This window comes from Lagenorhynchus albirostris, chromosome 1, assembly GCF_949774975.1.
Source record: "Lagenorhynchus albirostris chromosome 1, mLagAlb1.1, whole genome shotgun sequence".
Taxonomy (NCBI): Eukaryota; Metazoa; Chordata; class Mammalia; order Artiodactyla; family Delphinidae; genus Lagenorhynchus; species Lagenorhynchus albirostris.
In genome coordinates, this window is record NC_083095.1 from 92,011,079 (window position 1) to 92,031,072 (window position 19,994).

A 19,994-nucleotide genomic window follows, 5' to 3' on the forward strand; every position below is an offset into this window, starting at 1 on the left:
ATAGCACAATTGAACCTATCTACAAAACAGAAACAGACTCACAGACACAGAGAAGAGACTTGTGGTTGCCAGGGCGGGTGGTTGTGGGGAAAGGGGAGGGATGGACTAGAAGTTTGGGGTTAGTACATGCAAGCTACTGTATCACAGTTAGAATGGATCAACAACAAGGTGCTACTGTATAGCACAAGGAACTATATCCAATCTCCTGGGATAAACCATAATGGAAAAGAACACAAAAAAGAATGTATATATGTGTATAACTGATGTACAGCAGAAATTAACATAAACATTGTAAATATTTTTAAGCATTCAACTCTACTTCAAAAAATTAATTAAATTAATTAACTAATAAAGTTACTGACCATTATCTTTACTGAAAATTTTGTAATCTATTATTGCTCAAAATATTTTTAAAGGAATGGGTAGAGTACTGATGTTCACACAACTGACAATCTTCTCCTGTAATAAAAGCTCATTAATTTAGGTTTCACTAAAAAAGAATAAGAGAAACAGAGCTCGTACATACTTGTGTATGTGTACACACACATGTGTATTCACTTGCATGTGTTAGGAGGAGGGGCCAGGAAATTGTGACTGTGCACCTATCATCCTGAGTGATAGGCACTTTCTCCTAGAAACAAGGGGAAATCACAGCAGCAATTTCAACCCAGGTAGCTGAAACACTGCATTTCCAACCGCTTTGCTTCCTGTAGTTGTGGTGGTGGTGGAAGGGGGTGAGGTTCCTATCATTTCAACTCTGAGTTATATTTTAGGGCTTCTGGGGTTTAGCTTGGAAGTATAACCAGCACTTTAGTGTGGTTTCTTTGAGAAGATGTTCTGAGTTCCAAGCAAACTGTCTACACACTCTCAGCACACAACCATGTGTGGGTCAGGACTACTGTGCTCCTCTCGACTCCACCAAGGCACCTAACCCAATCACGGGCACATAATCATCAATACTCCACTAATCCAATTAAAATATCAATATAATAAAGGGTCCTCTTTTCGTGACTTAATAAGTCTCCCTATGTCTAGGAACAGTAGGGTGACCAACTCTCCCTAGATTAGCCAGGACGGTCTCGGTTTTAAAATTAAGTCCCACATCCGGGGATCTCCTCACTCCAGGGAAAACCAAAATATGACTTAAAGAAGAGAGCGAGGGGCTTCCCTGGTGGCGCAGTGGTTGAGAGTCCGCCTGCCGATGCAGGAGACACGGGTTCGTGCCCTGGTCTGGGAAGATCCCACATACCGCGGAGGGGCTGGGCCCGAGAGCCATGGCCGCTGAGCCTGCGTGTCCGGAGCCTGTGCTCCGCAACGGGAGAGGCCACAACAGTGAGAGGCCCACGTACAACAACAACAACAACAACAAAAAGAGCGAGTCTTCTGTAGGCAGGGGTTTTGCGCTCTATTCTCCTCTCCGGGAATATGGAGGCTGCTCACGCATTTCCAAGCCCCTGTCCAGGGATCCTCCTGAGGGGCGTGGCCTGGGCAGCCGTTCCCTGAGAAGGAGTTTAGAGTAACAAGCAGAGGCTTTAAGGCCTCTGCCCCAGGGACACTGCTCACCAGGGCAGGTGACTGGATTCCACTTTGCGGTGTTGTCCTCACCACTCGTGCTTGAGTCCATTGTGTGGTCAGGGCCAGACCAGCTCATACCCTAGGCCTTCCGTGAGCATCTGACTCATGCTTTTCTTGGAGCATTCACTGAGCAGCCCTTACCAGACGTGCCTTCCTGCCCTTTCGCTCCTCACATGCCTCCCCATGTGATGGGAGAAAATAAATAGGAGGCGTGGGAGGGGGCACTGGCATGTGATCAGAAGCTCTGGGTGAACTCTCCTCATCCTCTTCCCCAGGGTACGTGGGAGAGAAGGGCCTGTTTTATCCAGAGGATCTGGATGTGTCTGGTTAAGTTCACTCTGGAACATTAGAGAATGTCTAAACATGTGCCAGAAACACAAGTCAAGAGCACGGATTGCACAGTGTGAGTCTACTGGGGGCCCTGAACCCACTCAGGACGAATCAAGCATCCTGACATTGTTAGTTCAGTTTTTCAACCTCTGTATTGTTGACATTTGGGGGGCGCTGTCCGGTACATTGTAAGATACTTAGCAGCTTTTCTGGTCTTAACCCACTAGATGCCAGTAGCACTCTCTCCAGTTGTGATAATAAAAAATATTCCAGACATTGCCAAATGTCCCCTGGGGAGATAATCACCCCTGGTTGAGAACCTCTGAGTTAGAGCAGTCCAGGAGTCCCTGTGTGTCCCATCTTCCTGGACCTTCATAGCTTAAGCAACATGGTTTTATGCACATTACATGAAAAGCTAGTTCCCCAGGAAATCTGAAAACTATGAACTCTGAAGCAGATCTCACCAATGCTTGCTCTGAGCCAGCCAACCAGATGGTGAAATGTGACCCTTGCCATAGTAAATACATGGCTGGCTTGCTGCCTGTTGTACCATGGCGACATGGTTTCCGAAGATGTCAATGCTGCCACTGCCACCATCAAGACCAAGCACAGCATCCAGTTTGTGGACTGATGCCCCACTGGCCTCAAAGTTAGCATTAATTACCAGCCTCCAGGATGTTCATAGTTTTTCCACAGAGAAAGCTCTCTATGGCCAAGTGAATAATCACATGTTCCATGGTCCAACATGTTGAGGAACTGCTGCCTGACATATAATAAATCTTTCCCCTCATGGAGAGTCAAAATGCATTAGGATATTAGAGGCTATAAAAAGTCTGATAGTAAGGAAACCTGTTCAACTCTGTTTGACAAGACAGTAGATGCTTGGCCACAGTCCTTTAATAGCAATTTCCTTTAAAAGTTCTTTTCTTTTTTCCTTTGTGCTTTTCCTAAATGTTTGGGCAGCTTCATCATCTTGATTCTTGCTCAGATTTCATGGAAACTGGTGGCAGCCTACCTAAATTGCTGCAGAAGTTGCGAGGACATGGAAAAATTTTCTTCAATTCTTGAATTAAAAAGAGAATTTGGTCAATATTTCCAGGGATTGTAGATGGGGGCCACTATAACTGGCAAGGGTGAGTTGGCTATGGACACAGGTCCAGAGTGTTTGCTATGATTATACTCTAGGTGGTTGTCCCTTTAGAGTTTTGCTACCTGAACAGGTGTGAAAGAGTCTTTGAAGAGGTAAAGCAGCCCTGAGCAGACCCAGGGCACCAGGATCAGGCTTACTTAATCTCTATTCTGAGCAAGGGAAGCCATCACTTTAAATACTGTGTTCTCGTTGCTAAGGAAACCAGATAAGTGGGTTGCCAACACAGTCTTCAATCTTTCCATGAAGATTAAAGCACCTTGTTCCAGCTGGAGAGCAGATGGGAAAGTCACAGGTGTGAGCCATATTTCTCCTTACCTGGGGGAGGGTTAGGCCAGGTGATGGATGAAGTGAGACAGTTTCTGGTTCATGGGGAAGAAGATAAAATTTGTAGCTATTGGCTCTTAACAAATTGTAACTATTCGCTAAATCAATCAAGATAGGGATTTAATCCTGACTTCTAGTTCCATTTCTACCACTAATCTTCTTTGTCAATGTACTGAAGGCAGACTCAGTACAAAGTGTGGGAAGTCAGTTACAGAATAGAAAGTGGTTGCATTTTAGTTGGCCTGTTCCTTTTGTTTATTCTAATTAAATATCTCAAGCATGTAACAAGTATATAAAGAATAATATACCACACTCTTATGTACTGATCATACAGCTTAAAAATGAAACATTACAGATACACTGGAAGTTGCTTGTGCATTCTTGCCCCCTCCCCATTTAACCTCATAGAAATGTCTCACATATGTGTCACCTCTGCGTATACAGGAATCATTAGGCACTAAACCTACCGTATGTTTTGAGTTACAAGCAACACAGGACCATTAAATACAGAGTAACTCTAGGAGCCCCCCTATTCTAGGGTAAGGCTTTTTCCCTTTGAGATTTAGGTTAGTTTTTCTTCCAATCCCAGACCATGAACAAAAGGGGAAGTAGGGGTTGTCAGGAAGTCAGAGAGTAGGAGTGGCTGCACAGAGCACGGCTGCACTGCAAATGCTGATTTCCTTGCTTTAGTCTTCTTTCATTCATTAATTCGAAAGATTTATTGAGTGCCTATTTTGTGCCAGGCATTGTACTAGGCACTGAGGGTAAGCAGAAACAAAACAGTTCTAAGTCATTGCCTGCACAGGGTTTAGTAGGGGAGGAGAGACAAGATGAATAAAATCTAGAGGAAGTTAGAGCTTGGTAAGTACAGATGGGTGGCGGAGGGGAAGAGCAGGTTTGGGCAATAAAATGACAAAGGAGTGTTCCATTTCAAATAGGGTAGCCCCTGACTCCCCTGAGGCCTCACTGTAAAGGTGCACTTGAGCAAAGACCCAAAGAAGGTGCGGGATGAATGGACTTTCCAGCAGAGGGAACAGAGAGTGCAAAGGCCTTGAGGCAGTGGTATGCTTGCCATGTTCCAGACCTAGCAAGGAGGCCAGTAGAGTGAGCGAGGGTGGGCGGAAAGGTGTGGCAGAAGAGGAGGTCAGAAGAGGTCTCTGTGTGAGTGCACAGGCATGTGGACCACTGTAGATAAGGAAGAAGTCGTCTTCTTCTCCGGGTGAGATGGAGCCATGGGAAGGCTTAGAACAGAGGAGTGACATGATCTCTTAGGTTTGTAATAGGATTGTTATGGCTGCTGTGTTGAGAACAGACCACAGGAGCACAAGAGTGAAAACAGTATGACCAGGGGAGAGATGGTTGCAAGAATCCATGTGAGAGATGGTGAAGCCAGGAAGGAGTGAAAAGTCATTGAATTCTGGTTATATTTTGGTATGAAACTAACAGAATTTCCTGACGGACTGGATGTGTGGGAAGAAGAGGGCTCAAGGATTTGGGCTAGTTGGTTCTGGACACCCTATCTGAGTGTAATGGAGGTGGTGGTGGTTGGAGAGGCTGAAAGGCTTCCACACCTACAGCTCTGCCTGGAGAGAGCACCCTCCAGGTGCTCTTGCGTCCCCGCTGCAGACCTGGTACTACTCTTTATGCCCCCAGCCACCCACCCTGACACAATGCTGGTTCTTGCCACATGTAACCACAAAGGTGGAAAGTTCTCAAAGCATTTATGGTGAACGCCTCTCTTCATAGAATCATAGACCATTTGGGTTTGAAGGAACCTCAAAGATCACCTACGGAAGACTCTGTTGGTTGTTAAAAACAGACAAGCTCTCTATAATTAAGAAAAAACAGTAGTGATCAAAGGCCTAGGAACGGGGTAAAAAGGCAAAGCTGTCAGCATAGAAGGCAGATCCTTGTTCTGTTGCTCTCATGGTGAAACTGAGCAGAACCCTGAGGGGCTCCTGGGCACGAAAGCCTTTCTGTGTCCCCTGTTTCTTGTTTGTAGGGAACAGCCTCCAGCCTCCATGACCTTCCCTGAGTTCCACAAGACAGATTCGAACAGTTGCCAATCAGGGAAGGGAGGGGATGCAGAGACAAGGCAGGAGCAGGCAAGAAACAATAGTGCAGCCTTGGGGCGGGTCCTGGTTCTGCCTCAGGGGATACACATAACAATCTCTTTGAGCTCTTTACAGAACTAAAACCCCCAACAAATGGAAGATGTCAGCATTCTTCAATCCAGAGAAGATGACAGTTTGATAACCTTGAGAAGCTCATCAGACCACCTGAGACCAGATTACAGGAGTGAAGACCCTGCACACACCCTGATCCTTATCAGCAAGCCTGCCCTTGAACCCTTGCTATAAAACTCCTCACCAGGGGCTTCCCTGGTGGCACAGTGGTTGAGAGTCCGCCTGCCGATGCAGGGGACACGGGTTCGTGCCCCGGTCTGGGAAGATCCCACATGCCGCGGAGCGGCTGGGCCCGTGAGTCATGGCCGCTGAGCCTGCGCATCCGGAGCCTGTGCTCCGCAACGGGAGAGGCCACAACATTGAGAGACCCGCGTACCGCAAAAAAAAAAAACTCACCAAATCCTCCTGGGTTGGGACACACAGTTTTTCAGGGCACAACTCCACTGTGTCCCCCTTTGCCTGCCAAAGCAACAACGTTGTTCTTTTCTACTTTACCTAAAACTCCGTCTCTGGGATTTGATTTGGCACTGGTGCACAGAGGCCAAGTTTTCGGCATCAGGAGCCTCTCTACTGTCTTGACACACCCACTCCATTCACTTCCTGTGGACTTCAGTTCAAATTTTTGAGGAAACTAGGGTGATTGACTTAATTACCATGGCCCATTCTGGGTACCAAGCTGCTTTGAGGGTACTGGCAGCCTTTGGCTATGGTGGCCTTGGAAAGTGCCCAGCCTGGTCCAACTCAGGACCACCCTTGACCAAGGAATGGACTTGCTGTTTCCCCAAGGAGGATAACTGACTCAACCGGCACATCCCTCGTTGATAAAGGTGAACCAGAGAATCAAGGGACTTGGCCGATGGTCCAGAGGGAGTAGAGAATGAGAAACATGAGCCCAGGCCTCCCAAAGCCCTGTACGGACAAAGCAGCAGGGCTTGTTTCCAATGATGCTCCTCCCAGGCAGCCACATGCCTTCTACCACCGGGTAGAACTTTATACTATTTCTAGTACATCCATGACAGATGTATCATCCCTAGAAATAAAGGGAAGAACTGGGGAAAAACTACACAAGTATCAAGTGCTGTTGGACATCATCATCAATTTGAGAGGCTGGCAAACTTTCTGTGAAGGACCAGATAGCAAATATTTTAGGCTTTGAGGGCCAGATGGTCTCTGTCACAACTATTCAACTCTGTCAATGTAGCACAAAAGCAGTCATGGACGATATGTAAATGAATGGGTGAGGCTATGTTCCAAGAAAACGTTATTTATATAAACAGGCCGCTGGCGGGACTCCCCTGGTGGCGCAGTGGTTAAGACTCCACGCCCCCAATGCCGGGGGCCCAGGTTCGATCCCTGGTCAGGTATCTAGATCCCACATGCATGGCACAACTAAGAGTTCGCATGCCACAACTAAGGAGCCCGACTGTCGCAACTAAGACCTGGTACAAACAAAACAAACAAATAAACAAAAGGCTGCTGGCTGACTTGGCTCACAGGCTGCATGCAGTTTGCTGATCCCCTTAACTAAAAGGTTATGAAATAGTTTAAATGGTGCATCTTGAGTACTAAGGAACAAGTAAAAATTGACTAGTTGAATCCTTTTTCTTGGCCATCATTGTGTTTGAATATTTGTAAAGTAGGAACACAGATCTTTCTTACCTTCCTAATTACAAATATTAGAGCATTTATGAGAAATCACCATTTGCCTTACAAGACAGGTTTTAGGAAGGGGAAAGCAAGGAAAAAGTACAATGACAGGGATAATCACCTCTAATATTTCTCCTATGATTGAGAAACCAATAATTTTCAAACTTTCTCTTATTCCTCCTTAACCAGAGCTCACACACAAAATTAACTGCTTAAATTTCAATCGTTATCCTATTCTCAAGCAGAGGGTTTACAAAGCAATGAAAATGCTCCAACTCAGGTAAACAAAGAAGCAAAGATAATCTGGGGAATCTGTACACCTAAGTAGGTACCACTTTTACTCACATCGCTCTTCCTCTAATAGATAAGGGTGCAACCAACACTGCCTTAAATCAGAATCCCACCATAGGAAGGCTGTGGTTATTACCTGTGCCCTCTAGTAATTCAAGGCTATGACCAAGCCTGATGCTTCTGCGAAGACAAAGCACTCATTCCTTCCACAGAAACCTGTACTACTCCAGGCCCCAAACCACAGCTAAGTCACAATTGCATTCTCTGGTTGCTCAGCTAGGAGCTCCAAACTTCATGCAATTCAGTATCTTATTTGCTCTAACCCTCTGTACCTTTAATACAGGCAGCCAGGTTATAGCCACACAGTTACCCAACGCATTTTTGCAACAATAAATCTCTTTCCTTACCAGAGGGTTGCCAAATAATTACTCAAAGTGTCAGAGAGATGGGAGGAGCAGGGTGAGGGGAAATAAAAGAGATTGAGACAGGGTCCAAAATAGAAACATCTCCCCCTTTTCCAAACTCTGCATTGTGGGAGCTCCGGAGAAACATGCTTTGGCCCTGTGATCCACAAGGCTGCCATTATTACCTATAATGTAATAAGCCAGGTGTCATATTTCATACATGTCAGAAGAACCCATGTTAAGCTAAAATACTGAATTGCTAAGATAACTTAGACATTTCAAATAACTGAACTACTTAACGTGTGATCTAAATGTCTTTTGATGGTGTTCTCTTTCTAAAATGAAATACTTATGTGTATGGCTCCCAAGTTCTGAGCTTAGACTCAGAACTAAGCACCTTTTATGGTCAGGCCCATAGTTCAGGATACTTCTCTTCCCTCTCTCCTCACTTAAAAAAAAAGTTATTAATATTACATGGTAGCCTTTGACTGTTTTCAGGGGCCATGCACACCCTCTTCTGGTCACTTCTAAGAAAACCTGATCACTGTTAGGGAAGGAACTCTGTCAGCAGTAGTACAAATTTTGGTCCAAGAAAGGGAACTATCCTGATAACAACTGAGAGGCATTCCTCCTTTCTCTTTGTGATCATCAAAACTTAATTTTTCATTATGAAAATTAGTGAACCTACTATTTTCTAACAGATGAGTTTTCAGATTTCCTCCACTTCATTGTGATACAGTGACAAGGTCTGAGACAACTCCAGGCAAAGGGTGATCAGGTGAGGCTCAGTAAATCCAGTCTCTGAGGCAATCAGTTCAGTCCCGGCAGATCTCACACTGCAGAAGACACATGAAGATGAGGGGAAGCCCTGCTTAGTTTGCACACATTGAGCATTTTGTGCTGACATAACATAGAAGACATAGTGAATAAAAGCATAGACTTGACCACAGGACTGAGTCTGAATCCCAGATCTGCTAATTTACCAGCTGTGGAGCTTGGGCAAGTTACTTAACATTTCCATGATTATTTCATCATCTAAAAAGTGAGAAATTATACTAGTATTTCCTCATAGGGCTGCTGTGAGGATTAAGTAAGTTAATATTGGGAAACGGCTTAGAACAATGTCTGGCACAGAGTATCTAGCATAAAAAGGAGAAGGAATTGGTAGGAGCCTTTTCCTAACACTAAGATGGTCTCTGGTGAGATGGTTAGACCCATGCCACAGATCACACCAACCACAGAGATTTTTACTAGTTACTCCTTCCTGCAGATTATACCTTCTTTGGGCAAACCCATGAGAGCACTAAGGGATACCACAAGCTGGATTCTTCTTTTCTCTATCCTACATGTTGGGCAAGTCAGGAATTCCTCAAGCACCTATTCTGAAATGATAGACTACATTTCAATAATCATTTTATTAGTTACAGAAGAATTTCCACTAGTATTTACATAGTGCAAAAAAGCTGTTATTACCCCTATAATGTGATATAGCAATCATCCTTCATACAGCAAAAGACCTATCAAGATGAAAATCCCTTCATGTTATAATTCACACTAACTTTGCTAGTTTTTAATTAGAGCATTACGATTAAGACAGTAAATTATAAATTCATGTGGTATACTTAGAAATTAAATTACAAAATAATACAAATCCTCTTAAGGTGTGATGTGCCAACAAAGTTTAAATTTTTATCATTAATTAGAATTCAGATTTCAGATTAGGCAAACAGTCTGGCTGATTCTGTGATGTGTGTAAAGGTTGGAAGGAACAAGGGAGGAAGAAGATATATTATTTCACAAAAAAAATTTAAGTCAAAAAAAGATAAAGTGTTTAAATGGATAAGTTAATGTTCTACTTTGTTGACACAACATACATAAAATACTTAAATGACAGGTCTTTTTCTTTTTAAGCAAACAGCAGCTTTACAAACAGTAATACTTCTTTATATATATATATATTAAAGTAACAATGTGTTAGGATTGAACAGTTTTGTGCTAAAGAGTTGAAAAATGAATGTGGAGCTCACTACTCATTTGCACACTGTAATTCCCATCCCACCCACCTCCCCCAGCTTATTAAGAAATCAGACAATTACATTATTTGGATATTAATTTCTCAATATTTGAACTATGTGAATTCCTTTTGACTAATTCTTTTCCAAATACTGGAAGCATATAAAATACCATCTCTGCAAAAATGACATCCATTCAGAGCCTTTAAAAACTTTTCAATGTATAACACATTTTTTCCAACGTTTAGTCAAAAGAAATATATTACAACATTTACAAACATATTTAAACCAAAAGTTAAGCTAATATGAACATTGTCTTTTGAGAAGTAATCTTCACAGCAAACAAACCTACTGAAGCAGAAATCTAGTTTTGGGAGTGCAATTCATATTTTAATTAATATATTTATGTATTGAAATAGAAATCTAATATTAATTATTGCCACTAAAACCACCTCTACACATGAAGAAAAAAAATCACTATGGTTTTTATTTCTTGTGATGATGAACCTTTATTCTTAGCATTAGATCTCTCTAAATCTCCAAAGAGCTACTCACCCCAGATCCAAAAAACACTTTCCTAATTTTCACACCTCTGCCTGCACATAATATACACAAATTCCAGAATTTATCAAAAGGAAACGAATTATAAAGACATTACCAATACTTATTTAAGCATACGTTCTACACAGTAGCATTTCCTTTAATAAATTTTGGGTTGTCCTCTAGAGGTGACCTGTCTCATATAAAAAAGGCCATGGTCCCTTGGGTTTGCTGACAGAAGATACTGCACATGCAAGAGCGTTTATCAAACACATAACTGAACACTTCTGAAGTCTATAGCAAAATTCAAAGTTACTGGTGTTCTGAAGATTTCTTCAACTTCCCTTTTGATACAAATGTCAAAAAATCTAAAATGACAATTCTCATTCAGTAGAGATATAAAATATAAGAAACCTTTGAAAAGCCACTCATTACCTTAAGATCAAGAGTTATTTGAATCACTGACACCAGGCAAAGGAAATTTACACCATTAAAAAGTATGCAAAATTTTTCAATATACTTTTAAGATTGTCAGTAGTTCAAAACCTCTATCATTTCTTTAAACCAACTAACACTTCCAAAGGTACAGAGACAGTAGGATCTGCCACATATAAATCCATGATTACTATTTCAGAGGCTTCATTCCTTACATGCTACATACCTTTAAGTACTGGATACTTTGTGCCTAAGAAGTCTATACTGAAGAACAGTTTAGGCAGGACAGTACAATAACGTCCCCTTTTAGCACGCTAATAAAGTTGATAGACTTGACATTTCCTACACAGCAATGCTCCTAAACTTTCACAATTCACAAATAACTAAGTCATCAACCAAGAATCTGGTCTCTCCAGTAATTAATGTTGGGATTATCAATAAATACATCAATACTAGAACAGTAGTCCCAATGCATTCAGTAAAGAATCTGCCCAATTCTTCCCTCTCACCTCTGTGAGGCAAAGCTCTGCCCCATAAAACCTGGGCAGGGAAAATACCCCTCCCTCTTCAGTTCTGTGCCTGCTTATCGGAGTTGGAAGTGTAAAGCTGGCATGCGTGTGTGTGTGTGTGTGTGTGTGTGTGTGTGTGTGTGTACACGCAGACACGTGTGTTGGTTAACTGGAGGTGGTGGGTGGTTGAAGGGAAGACAGAAAAATAGGTAATTTGTAATTCTCCCACCGTTATACACTTGCAGAGGTCACTACCAGGTGGTGACTGACTAGCAAAACATTTAGCTGAGTAACTTTAACTTCACCCAAGGAGGTATAAACATTCCAGGAGAAGGGTAGAGATAACTAACAGTGATCAAGAATTAATACCTGTGCCTATCTCCACACTCTAAAATCATCTAATAGTTTCAGCACAATTAGAACTTTCTCTTTTCTTCAAAACTTCCTCTTCCAAATCTTGATTATCAGGATACATGTTACAACTGCATAAAGTTCCTTTCCCTGGCTCCCGTCAGTAACTGTGGTCAGTGTTACCTGGCAGGTGCTCAAGGTTAGGGTTAGACAAAATATTCTTCTTAAAAGGTGCAACGGTTTTTCACTCAGGACAAAGTATGAATACTCAATCAGATCCATATTTTAAGTCCAGAGAATCCCAAATCAGAAGCATGCAAGAGAACACACCAGTATAAGACTCTGCTTCTGGATAGTTTACAATTAAGTGCTGCAGTCATACAACCGGTTACAATTATTCACCTGTCAAAATTTGCCTAATTTTATGCAAATACGACTATGTACAAGAGCATTCCTGAGGTAAGTAAGAAGCAAATGTGAAACAGAACCCAGAATGTCCTATCATGGGTGACTTCTCGCTATCAAAGACAAACATACCTAACTTTCCACAAATAAGGCCAGCTCTAATCTACCATGGTGGCTCCTTTGCTGGCCTAAGTATTGGAGGCTCTGTCTTAGCCCGTCCCAACTTTAATCAATGACCATGATCAGTGACTTCTGAAATAAGCATTTGTGGACTAAATAAAAGGTGCATCCATTTTTAATACAAAACACTTTGCGAACTTAGTTACCCTCAGCCATTTTTTTAGTTTTCTAACTCTACCTCCAGTTCTTTTCTAAAGAAGCCCAAACAACTTTTTGGTCAGACAAATTAGAGTATAGGATGTATAGTCTTGAAGCAAACACTGGTAACTGCTCCTTTTCTTAGAAGCTTAGCCTTTAACCTTCAAAATGACTAAACAGGCATTTTAAATTTACTTTCTTTAAAATCTGGTCTTCTTTTTTAAATTGTTACTTTCCATAACAAAATAAGCTGAAACAATTCTGAATTTTCCGTACAGTTCTTAGAAAGACACTTAGATGCTAATTAAAAGCTAAGCTATGGATCATAACAAGTGAAAGACAGCTACAAAAATATCTGTCAGGAATTAAGTACATATATTAAATACTGGACAGTGCAAAATGTTGAGATGAAGCATGAAAGATAATGGCTGCAACCCTTACATAGTTGGAGATAGATAGCTGACATTTCCTGAGTTATAGATTTGGGGGCGTATAATTAGAATCAGAGTGCTCCTTGCTCAGCGAGCTGCAGTTGCTGGGCTTCTGCTGTTCCTGACTTGCTTGATGGTCAGTAGTCCAGGCCTCGCTATCCACCCCTGGCTCTAGCACCTCAGCAGCCTCTGCTTCCTCTTCCCCACTTTGCTCTGCATTGTCTTCCTCAGAACCATTAAGGGTTTTTCCAAGCTGAAGAGTTTCCATCGTTCTCTGAGTCTCAGAGACCCAAGACTCAATTCTACTATTGAGCTGCACTTCTACAGATATGGGTTCATGAGTATAATCTTCCTCCTCCTCCTCGTCTTCATCATCCTCTTCTTCCAGCATGCCAGGTACAAGAGTGCTGGTGGTGCTGGTGATGGAGGAATTCAAAAGATCCCGGCCACTGCCATCCAAAGAGCCGGTCTCTGTACTCTGCTGTGAGGCCCATTCCAGGTCATCTGGCTTCACGTCCTCTTTATCACTCACTGTTGGTTTTCCAGGGTTTGTAGCTGAGGTAGTACTGCCTGCAGCCACTGAAGATGGCTGCTTACCAACAGGGGCTGTGTCAAATGCAAGTTTACTGGGTTTTTCAGATGTGCTGTGCTTACAAGAAACTTCTCTCTCATTTTCTGATGTTTCCAATGCATCCGAAGTTTCCACCATGTTTCTCCAATTTGTTTCTGCAAATATCAAACAGATTTTTTAAAAACCAGAACACTGTTTCAGAATCGTGCAACTCTTACAAGAGAGAAGAACAAACTACAGAAATCTGTTGGCTCACCAACTGACTGGAATGTTATAAATGGAAAACAGTTCTCAAAAAACCCCAGCACATTTAACATAAAGAAACAAAGAGGCCAAAATAAGTACATTAATGCTTCAGAATGTAAAAGATCTAATACTAACAGGAGCTCACTCACTCTAATATATAAAATCCAGGTATTCATAAAAACCAATGAATTGCCTAACTTTTTTTGGCCCTGAAGTGTCCTGGGCTCAAGGATCCACAAGTCACAGATGGCAGAGCCAAGATGTCCATCAGAAAAAAAAAGAGAAAGAAATAGTTCTGATTTAACAGGCTTATATTGTGCTCCTTTAGCAAGTCAGAGCTGTCTTTTGGCCTGTAATGGAACTTGTGTTTCCATGTATAAGCAAAGATGCCATGCATGTACTTCTAATATTTGTGAAAATGTGTTTTATAACATATGTATGTTGCCTGACTTACCAAGTGACTTTGAAGCCAAAAAATAATGAAGTGTTATTATATAATACAGTGGTGATAATCTAAATTATTTTTAACAACAGGTAGTCAGTTTATAGCAAAAAATGTACTAGGAATCAGGAGATGAAGAACAACTCTCCCACCTGTTTTTTTGTACGTTTTATTTTATTTTCCATTTAATTTTTTTATCACTGAGGTATAATTGACATAAAACATTATATTATTATAGTTTCAGGTGTACAACATAATGATTCAGTATTTGCATATACTGAGAAATGATCACTACAAGAAGTCTAGTTAACATCCATCCCCATTAATAATTACAAATTTTTTTTAAGATCTACCCTCTTAGCAACTTTCAAATACACAATAATATTAATTGTAGTCACCATGCTGTACATTAGATCTCCAAGCCATATTTATTTTATAACTGGAAGGTGGTAACTTTTTACCCCCTTCACCCATTTCGCCCACCCCCAGCACCCCCTGCCTCTGGCAACCACCAATCTGTTCTCTGTATCTATGAGCTTCGGGGATTTTCTTGGGGTTTTTTTGGTTTATTTTTTGTTTTGTTTTTAAGATTCCACATATAAATGAGATGATACAGTGTTTTTCTTTGTCTGACTTATTTCACTTAGCATAATGCCCTCGAGGCTCATCCTTATTATCACAAATGGCAAGATTTCATTCTTTTTAATAGCTGAATAATATTCCACGGTGTGTGTGTGTGTGTGTGTGTGTATATATATATATATATATATATACACACACACACACACACACACCACATCTTCTTTATCCACTGATCTTCTTTACCGATTTATCCATCAATGGACATTAAGTTGTTTCCGTATCTTGGTTATCGTAAATAATGCTGCAATAAACATGGGGGGTGAATACCTCTTTTTTGAGCTAGCGTTTTTATTTTCTTCAGATAAATACACAAGTGGAATTGCTCGATCATACGGTAGTTCTCATCTTAATATTTTGAGGAACCTCCATATTGTTTTCCTTAGTGGCTGCACCAACTTACATTCCCATGAGCAGTGCACAAGGGCTCCCTTTGCTCCACATCCTTGCAAACATCTGTTATTTTTTGTCTTTTTGATAACAGCCAACTAACAGGTTGTGAGCTGATATTTCACTGTGGATTTGATTGGCATTTCTCTGATGACTGGTGATGCTGAGCATCTTTTCATGTACCTGTTGGTCATCTGTGTGTCTTTCTTTGGAAAAATGTCTATTCAGATCCTCTGCCCAATTTTAAATCGGATCTTTTTTTTTTTGCTATTGAGTTGTATGCGTTATTTATATATTTTGGTTATTAATCCCTCATCAGATACATGATTTGCAAATATATTTTCTCCCATTCAGTAGGCTGCCTCTTCATTTTGCTGATGGTTTCCTTTGCTGTACAGAAGCTGTCTGATTTGGTGTAGTCCCACTTATTTTTGCCTTTTCTTAAAAAATAAAAATCCCCTTCTATTTGCATTGTAGCTGCTATTTGCATTTTACAGGCGTAATGATCAAGCTGTAGTGATAAAGCAAGCCTATTCATACAAATATACTTAACTTGATCGCCCCCCATCAATTATATATTGCTACAGACCATATTTTGGCCACCTGAAGTCAGGGCGCATGGTTTGGGGAAAAAACCTTCCTTTCCTGCAGCTACTTCTAATGTAGAACAGGTCTTTCCACTTGCATTCCTACCACATGACAAAAAAATCTAGTCCTCCTCCTTTATTCTTTCTCAGTTAATAACATCCTTTTCAGTCTCAAAGCAGAAGAAACCTTATAGTAATCCTTAATCCAATCTTTCTCCCTTACTATATATATCCCTTCATTCCACTGAACTCATAACTATACCATGTCACTTCTAGCCCCAAAACTATTAAATTTGGTCACTACTGCCTTAGCTCAAGCCTCCTTTATCTTGCTGTACATCTACTATACCTTTCTAATTGGTTTTGTGAATTGACCACATCACTGTCTAACTGGCTTTTTATTACCCTAGTAATCCAAACTCCTTAGTTTAGTAAACCAAGCCCTTCATAATCTATCCTTCTGGTCCCATTCATTTTAACCCCCAGCCATGCATTCCATGCTCAAGGTCACTTTGAATTCTCACTGCTCACAGAAGTCATCCCCTTTCTGTTTACAATTCTTTGCTTTGCATAAGCTGTTCTTTCTGTATGAGATGTGTTTTCCTCATTTACCCTTCACACTCCTACTCATTCTTGACAACTTTTAATGCCAGTTCCTTTGTGAAGCCTTTCCTGATTTTCCTAAGACCATCACTAACCTGAACTCCCACAGCACTTTCTGCATATTTGGTTCAAAAGCATTTGTTTTTTGTTTTCTGTTCTACTCCCTCCTCCCTCCTCATTCCCACTCATCTCTGTGTTCCTGTGGCTGGCATACAGTATGTGCTGGGAAAATAAGCCTTTACAGTAAATGGAAATTTTCACCCATATATGTAATTATGCAGAAAATAACTTTCAAAAGCCATACAATTTACAAAATTTAGGTACACTTATTTCCTTCCGACAGTTTTTTTCCTCTTTCAAAAGTATTATAAGAATTCATGTGGGGTCTTAGAAAAAGTCCCACCTCTCCCTTAACAGTGAGTCAAAGGAACAGGAAAAAGAAAGGTGGTCAGAAGACTGAGCAGGGCTGATCTCTCTCCAGGCTCTGTCTTGGGCATTCAGCTACTAGGTAGGTAAGCTGAAAGCCAGACAGGTCCTTTGGAAAGGAAAGGGAGATATGACCTTGGAAGCAGAGACAAGGGACTCTGTGATTAGCCATCAAGAGACCTGTCACAATGATCAAAGAGCCACTGAGGTCACATATCCACGGGGAGGGTCCAGGGTTCCACCTTAAAGTAATAGGTGAAGCTTGATCAACAACTAATGAGCACACAAACACATAACTGTGATGGGGAGAAACAGAGCGAGTATGAAAATGCCGTCTTTGGCTGGAGGAGCGGGCAGGGGATGGGAGGGGGTTAGGCTGAATACAGGAGTCTAAAGCCAGAATAGCACATCGAGAAGCCCACTTCTGAAGAAGGGATTAGGAAGCAATGTAAAGGCAGGGTCAAAGATCTCAACAAACCTGGAAATGTTACTGATCCAAACCTACCCTGATTCTGAATTGTTTACTTTAGCAGAATTTAGTCAATAAAGCTGCTTATTAACCCCTCTATGCTTTCCTGTTTTGTTAGTTGGTTCTTTGTGAAACTACCTTTTCAACTTTGACACTAGTTGGTTTGTCAGAGGATGAGGTGTGTGTATTTCTCCCATCAGTCAGTACACAGAGGGAAGCTGTCCATCTTTAGATAGTTGTATATAGTAGAAGAACACAGAGATGAGTTCAAGACCCTACAGAAGAAGGTGTGGTGGCAGAGAATGAGCCGGAAACTCAAGATAGATAGAGGTAGTCCTCCCCTCACAAGGGGTTACTGAAAACCTACTGTATGGTCCTACTGGAAATTCATTCAACACACAAGGAATTCACATCACACTGGCTAAGAATTCTAGAGTCAAACTTAGCAGCTCTGTGACACTGGCAAGTGATTTACCTCACTTCATTTTAGTTCTCTCATCTGTAAAATGCAGTACAATATTTCTTATCTCCTAGGACTGCTCAGAGGATTAAATGTCTTAATAAAAGTGCCTAGTAAGAATTCAGTAAGTGAGCTATTATTATTATATGTCAAGTGCCCATTAGGTGTCAGGTTTCTATCTCAAAGAACGTACTGCTTAGTTGGGATTTATGTTTGAAACTATCCGTTTCACGTAAGTATGACAAAATTGAGACTCAGCTCCAGTGGAAGGAAAACATAAGCAAAGAAAACAATTACGGTGTACACAAAGAACAGTAAGACTGAACTATCATAGGAACCTTTCTATTCTACCAATGTTTAGCATCCCTTTCCCAGCTTTGTTTTCTCTTTAGACTGTGGAAATCACAAGAAAACATTTTAGAAATCTTGCACCAGAATGGCATGGGAGACACTATTTGTTGTCTACCCAAGAGTCATTCCCCATTTTCTTCCTGGCTAACAGAACCCCCAAACCTGAGATGGACTTGAACACAGTTCCATGGGAGGAATTAAAATAGTTCTTAGACTATCATGACTATCCCATTCCCCTTTGCCAAATATTCTCTTGCCCACATCTCCCTTGCAGCTAAAAGCAGTCACATGGTCGGCTCTGGCCAAATGAAACAAAAGGCAAAATCTTCTGAAAATTGTTTCCTTCACTGATAAAAAGAGCATACTGCTTGAACCTCCTGCCTGAACTGTTGTGATGCCCAGGGCCACTGCAGCCATTTATGAACATGAGATGATCAGCACAAGAATAAGAAGCCACAGACTGAAAATGGAAGAATAGAAAAAAGGAAAGAACTAGGGACATTGACAACATTGTGAAATAATTAAATATCCTAATTTCTCAGGCCACATTAGTGGGTTGTTTTTTTTTTGTTTGTTCCTGCGGTACGCAGGGCTCTCACTGTCGTGGCCTCTGCCGTTGTGGAGCACAGGCTCCGGACGCGCAGGCTCAGCGGCCATGGCTCACGGGCCCAGCCGCTCCGCAGCACGTGGGATCTTCCCGGACCGGGGCACGAACCCACGTCCCCTGCATCGGCAGGCGGACTCTCAACCACTGCGCCACCAGGGAAGCCCCATTAGTGGGTTTTATGTCTGTTGCTGAATACATCTGATACTGACAGAGTAACTTTGTGCTTTACTCTCAAAGCAAATTATTTATGATTATTTCCACTTATTTTGTTGGCGTCCTCATAAATCAGATCATAGGCCAGAAACTTTAAGGTTCTGTCTAAATCCCTTCTTAGAATTCAGCCATTAGCTCACAAAACTTTCGCTCTGAATGAAACGTTATACATGATCTAGACAAACCCTTCTCACTTTACTGAAGACAAATCTGAGGCTCAGAAATTAATCAATTAGGCCTAAATACCCTAGGCAGACTGTGGAAAAGCCAAGGCTTCAATCTTTGAACACTTTAAATCTGGTGTTTTGAAAACATCTTCTAAGTCTTTGAGAGGTTCTTTTTATAACTTTTCTTTTTATGTGCCCAAATGAAGATCACAGTCATTTCCCCAAATCCACAGCTTTAGGAATTTATCTTGCAGTTTACCTTTGAGATCTGGCATATCACTAATCACTATATAGAGAAATGATTTCATTTACAAAGTTGGCCCTTTATCTTCTTTACTTTCAACTAGTATCACTTTAACCAAAGAAACATCTCTGCCTCTAAGCCAGAATCACCTTTGCCTGACCAACAGTTTCTGAAAGGTGCACAATAACTTGTTAGTTGCCTCTGGTCTGCAGCTTTGTCAAAAGCATTCCAAACATTTAACTACAATCACAGACAAGGAGAGCAGGAAAGAGAAGTGTGGGAAGAAAGGAAGAAAACGATGACTCAGTTTTTTACATGTTACATTTTAGGTGGCAACAAGCTATTTGATAAACTTTCAGATACGACTAAAAAGAGAAAAGAAAAACAAGAAGCCAAGGTGAAGAAGGTGGCTGCACTATTTTTAAAAAAGAACAGGGGAAATGAAACAGAAACTAGATCAAGAAAGTAATCTAGTATTCTAGTACTAGTGTTCAAAGTATTATAGAAACATTGCAAGGAAACTACTAAAATGCAGAGTACAGTAACTATTGTTACTTTAAACCTTACACATAAATACTGTTTTTAGTCTATAAGTCCTTTTCACTACCATCAGATTTAACTCAAGACAAATGTCACAAGTCTACGTTTGATAAGTTTAGATTGAATATTCA

The 19,994-nt window shown here is 41.2% G+C and overlaps 1 protein-coding gene across 1 annotated transcript in view; it reads right to left on the reverse strand.

Annotated features, from left to right (window-relative positions):
- Positions 1-9,303: 9,303 nt before the first annotated feature.
- The window catches only part of SECISBP2L (SECIS binding protein 2 like), a 62,404-nt gene continuing 51,713 nt past the window's right edge, over positions 9,304-19,994 (reverse strand). Inside the window, exon 18 of the mRNA XM_060149485.1 lies at positions 9,304-13,634. Coding sequence (XP_060005468.1) covers positions 12,952-13,634 — 683 coding nt within the window. The 3' untranslated portion in view covers positions 9,304-12,951. The remainder of the gene's footprint in view (positions 13,635-19,994) is intronic.